General features: G+C 35.7%; 1 protein-coding gene across 1 annotated transcript in view; it reads right to left on the bottom strand.

The window, feature by feature from the left end:
* The window catches only part of LOC111986803 (uncharacterized), a gene marked incomplete in the record, with an annotated part of 4,647 nt that extends 4,338 nt beyond the window's left edge, over nucleotides 1-309 (bottom strand). Inside the window, 1 exon segment of the mRNA XM_065782124.1 lies at nucleotides 25-309. Coding sequence (XP_065638196.1) covers nucleotides 25-144 — 120 coding nt within the window.
* Nucleotides 310-5,617: the final 5,308 nt, after the last annotated feature.

The raw sequence follows: 5,617 nt of genomic DNA, 5'->3' as shown, positions 1-5,617 counted from the left end.
ACACACACACACACACACACACACCTTTGTTGAAAAAAACGCGTCTTGCACGGCAGCCCATGTATTCGAAGCCTTCCTTTTCAACCGGGGCGTTGAAACTAGATTGCCCAATATTGAGCTCCCTGAGCTCCTCAATCGCTGCATGGTGGATTCTAATCAAGACATACTTGGGAGTTTCCGGGTAAAAGCAAAATATTCCAGGTAACCAACCCAAACACGAAGCTCCTGGGAGGCCCAAACCCCAAATAAACGCTTCTTTGTGTTTTCTTTCTTTGTTTTTCCCCTCTGTCCCACACTGTCACTCGTGATGTACCTTTAGCATCAGCTAATTTATTTATTTCTTAAAATTAAAAAAAGAAAAAAAAAAGAAAAAAAAGAAAGAAGCTTATTTATTTAGTTTTTTTTTTTTTTTTAAGTGTGCTAAAATATATTTGAATTTTGAAAAAAAAAATTAAATAAAATTTTAAATACTGTATATAAAAAGAATAACTAAAAGCTGAACAAACAAATCTTAGGCCAAACATGTATGCGACTATTAAGGATTTACCTTACATCTTATTAAATAGGCAAAATTTGTGAATAGTTTTGGATCGTCCGTCTCAATTTTCCAGAGTTTGAAGTGGTTTGACTTGGGAAAAAAAATTAGAAGGCACTCTCACAACAAATTATAAGTAATAAGTTGTTATTATTTCAAATTAAAACTCGCTATTGAAATTATTATTTTTTTCTACAAGCAACAACTAATAACAATCTACTACTTAAAATTTATTATAAAAATACTATAAACATAGCATTTCTATAAATAATAATAATAATAATAATGGTAAATAATAAAAAAATGGTTTGGGCTTTTTTTTCCCCTCAATATAGAGTTAGCCCTGCGAGTAAGAATGAGCCCAAACTTTTCGATGATGTTGAAAAGGGTTTAAAGATTTCAAGTTGCGTAAGGCTCTAAAACATAATGATGGTATTGGCCTATTGGAAATCCCATTCAATCAACAACAGGTCTGTAAGGTTCACTGATTTGATTGGGTTGAGTGATGGGTGATGTTATACCCGATTCAATTCGACTCGTGAATAGCCCTAATCGGAATGAGATAAGAATGAGATCAAATCATATGTCAAACATTCCTCTTTCTACCTAAGTCACTTTAAAATGTAGTATTAGGAAGAGATGTAATCGAATCATGTGTATCACGATCCTTTTCCATCTTTCCATGAGTGAAAAAAGTTGTGTAAGGAGACAAATGGAGTAAAGGTAAGAAAATGTATTTTGTCATTCCTAATGGTAAGGTGCCAACCTTGATGAGTGTAGGGGCCCTTTTTGCGTCAATGGGTCAGGGCCCGTTCTGCTATGCTCATTCTTGTGGAGTAGTGGGTTAGGGAGTTGGGACTAGCTTATTATCCCAATCGGATTATGACGCAGGCCAGCTTGTGCGCAAGCCAGAAGTTCCCAATATGCAGACAATGCAGGGAGTGCAGTGGCAGACTGGGTATCTTAATGAATATAGCAAGTAGTGCCACAGCTAGACAACTGATATAGCAAATATAATAAAAGATACCATGGCAGAACAACTGATACAGCAAATATAATAAAAAGATGTCACAGTGAAACAACTGATACAACAAACATAATAAAAGGTACCACAGAAAATATAATAGAAGGTACTACAGCAAATATAATAAAATGTGCCACAGTAGAATAACTAACAGTAAAAGGTGCTACGACAAAACAAATATCAATACAAATGATAAACAAGTTAAAAGGAGCTATAGCAGGATGGTGATAGCAACTCCAAGCAAATAGGATTGCATGAGTTCACCACCTCAATCCTAGGTCAAGTCTTTTAGTAGGAAACGGTCTAAGAAGGAATCCGAACCCCAACACGGACAATCTTGTCACAGGCTTCTACCATCAAAATTGTGCATTCTGGAAAAATGACCTAAATGGTTGTGCATTGTTACTTATAGAGTTTCAAAGAGTGAGCTTGTCAAGAGGGAGAGAAAAGATAGTCTATTGGTGCATGCTCTTATTTATGCCATGTTTTCTCCCTTCTCCTCTCTTCTTTCCTTCTTTCCATTTTTATTTACTTCTTGCTTTTAAGTTTCTTACTACTATCTTGTCGTGGGTTCCTCCTCCCTTCATCTATGGCTACCTCTTCCTTTTACAGTGAACTAATTTAATATGATTTCTCCCTTTTGCTCATAAGGTTTCATCAACTGTTTTTAGTTTGTTATGGGCATTCCTTAAGAACAACCCACCAACCCTTTGGTTGCCCAACCACTACCTCTACTCAAAGTGTGCTTGCTACACCACTCCCCATTCTAGGACAAAACCTCTCTTTGTTTTGTTTCTCCCTTCACCTTTCCCGGCATACTCAAATGGATAAGGGTTTGAGTCCTTCTCTCTATCTACCTCTATGGCATGCGTCAGGTAACCCTTTGCTTACCTTTTTTGGGCGAAATGTCACCCTAGCAAGGCATTTTTCCCAAAAGAAGCCTTGGCAGGAATCCCAAAATAAACTCCTTTTCCCCTCACCACCAAACCACACCTTTTGAATCCTTTGACCGTAGGCCCACATCTCTTGTATTGACTGGGTACAAGTGGGTGGTGCTCCGATCCTTGTGTGTTCGTTCCACCACCCTTTGCATTTGTCTCCTTTTGCTCCCACATCATTTCTGCCATTTCTACAATGTCTCATTCTACTTTGTGTCTCTTGTGCTAGTGCTTATCCTCCACAGCATGAAGGGTGTGAGCTTTTGGGCTTACATTATTTCTTCATGGGCTTGGACATTGGCTTGGTAGAAGTTCCTGTCCATCCAATCCGTTGGGCTTTTGCTCTTATTGCTTCTCTTCTTGCTATGCCCATGGGCTTGCTAGCTGTCATTTATGCCACGTAGGCCTATAAGGTTCTTTTACCTCTTTTCTTAGCCTTTCATGACCTGTTTGTTCTACTTTTACCTCTTGTTGCGCCTGTGGGCTTGCTGGCTATTTTCCTGCCATACTAGCCCATTGGGCATTTTACCTCTGTTATTGAGCTTCCATCATCCATTTACTTTACCTTTACATCTTGTTGTGTTCATTTGGATTGAACTTATTGTTGCTGAAACTGAAAACTAAAAACTAAAAACTGTAAATACTGTAGCAAAATAATTTTTAAATGTATAAATAGTACCGTGGGACTCATTTTTAATATTTTTTAGTGCGTGAACAGTGCTATGAACAATGCTAAACAGTGCATGAACAGTGATTTTTGTCCCCTGCACAGTGAACCCATGTGAGATTACTGTTCACACGCAGGGGGGAAAAAAAATCTGAAAACACAGAAGGGAAACGTGGACGCCGAATCCAAACGGCCACGTTGTGCCCATAAGTCAGCTAGCTGTTACTCGTGCCATACTAGCCCATTGGAATTTTTACCTCCTTTCTTGGGCTCCCATGGCGCATTTACTTTACTTTTACCTCTTATTGTGCCCATGGGCCTGCTAGCTGTTACTCTTGCCATACTGGCCCATTGGGATTTTTACTTCTTTTCCTGGACTCCTATACCACATTTACTTTACTTTTACCTCTTATTGTGTTAATGGGCCTGCTAACTGTTATCCTTGCCATGTTGGCCCATTCGGCCTTTTACATCTTTTCTTAGGCTTCCATGGCCCATTTGCTTTCAACATGCTTCTTTCACTCCCTTCCTCTTTCATCTTTTTTCATTATTGGGCTTTTTCTGTCGTTGGGCCCTTTGTTAAAAACTGGTATCAACAATGAAATTGAAATTAGAAGCGAGGGAAAAGAATAGTATGAGAGTAAGCACTTTAAGGATGGTGTTAGGGTATGTATAAAAAATAAACATACCTAAATAATTTAAATATAAATAAATCTATGATAAAATGAAAGTCATTTAGTTTTTAATGGACTTCTTCTACTACTACCGCATAAGCATTTGAAAGCTTATATTTATTTAACCTTTTCATTATTATATAAAAAAATTATTTTGTTAATAAAGTTACAATAATGCTAAACTATGAGTGTGTATGATTTTTACTTGTTTCAAGTAGCTTATTTGCATAGTATTATCAAAATATCTAGTTTTTGATAACTTTTATTTTAAATATGTTACAAAAAAAAAAACAAAACATTAGTTTATTTCAAAAAAAGGCTTAAAGTTCAATTATTTACCAGCAAATAAAAAAAAAAAAAAAAAAAACATTAGTTTATTTCAAAAAAAGGCTTAAAGTTCAATTATTTACCAGCAAAAAAATGTTGAGAAAAAAAAAAAGCAAAAAATAAAATGTTTTTAAGTAAATCCTAAACGCACACTGTGTTATTTTAAATTGATTAGAACTTGTATTTTTTTTTTTTTTAATAAAACAACCCAATAGTAAAAATAATCTGATTAAATTAGTTTTTATCTTCTCTAAACAAAATCTAAGTAGAAAAGTGACACATATCACATTCACTGTCATATCAATTTAAAAGCCTTTTTTCTATAAAATTTGTAGTAGTTTTAGTATTTTTCTTGCCTTTTTAGTCGATAATATATCAGTTTGTAAGATTTAGAAGTAAAATCTATAGTATTGCTAGTATTATGTTAGTATTTAAATTCAACAAGTTTTTCTTCTATAAAATATCTAATTTGAATTTTATTTATTTATTTGTGATAAAAGATAGAAACTTTATTAAGATGAAACCAAAAAAGAAAAAACATATACCAAAAAAAAAAAAACCCCCGAAAAGGCTAGAGGAAAGTCTCACCAGAATAAAGAGGAAAAAGAAAAACAATACAGTAAAGGACAATAAAACTCAATTGCATGCCAAGCCTATGGTCAATTCTGAGTCTGCATGAGCCTTTGGTACTCCTCCAAAAAATAAACAGTTCTTTCCAAAATTCGTCGAGGATGAGGTTGGGTTTTCTCAAAATAGAATTTGTTCCTTGCATTCCAAATAGCCCAACTTATTACAGCCCACCTCTCAAGTTCTTAAGTTTCCAATTTAGCTTCCAACTGTTGAAATAATAAGAAAAAATTATGTTGTTCATTGGAAAATTTCTGCAATCTACCTCGAGACAAAGCCTAGACATTATGTGCAAGTAGGCAACTCCACAGAAGGTAGTCCACCGATTCTGACTCATGGTAGCATACCTCGCATCTTGGCTCAATCATCATTTTCCTTTGACACAAATTGTCTCTAGTAGGCAAGATATTAGAGCATGCACGCCAGAGAAAGGTTTGAACCTTAGGGGGAATGTTATGGGACCAAATTCTCCTCCATGTCAACCAATCCGAGCGAGGTAAAGAGTGTTCCACATCGCCTTGTTGGTTTATGCGAAGAGCTTCCTAATAGGCTAATTTAACAGAAAATTGATGATTTTTAGTCCTTCTCCATCTCAGCTAATCCCAATTACTAGGATTGAGAGGTAAAGCAAAAATTTATTGACAGGTGCGAAGAGTAAAAACTTTCGAGATTATTGTTCTATCCCACTATCTGGTGACCCCATTAATAAGTTCACTCACATGCATCATTGATGGTAAGGTATCAACAAGAAATCTTGGTGGGTTGGGTAGCCAACACTAGTCAATGACTAGAACTTTACAACCGTCTCCAATACGCCACATAGTA

This window comes from Quercus suber, unplaced genomic scaffold, assembly GCF_002906115.3.
Source record: "Quercus suber isolate HL8 unplaced genomic scaffold, Cork oak 2.0 scaffold_290, whole genome shotgun sequence".
NCBI classification, from domain to species: Eukaryota; Viridiplantae; Streptophyta; class Magnoliopsida; order Fagales; family Fagaceae; genus Quercus; species Quercus suber.
Note: the sequence above shows the minus strand (reverse complement) of the source record. Positions and strands in the feature narration are given on the sequence as shown.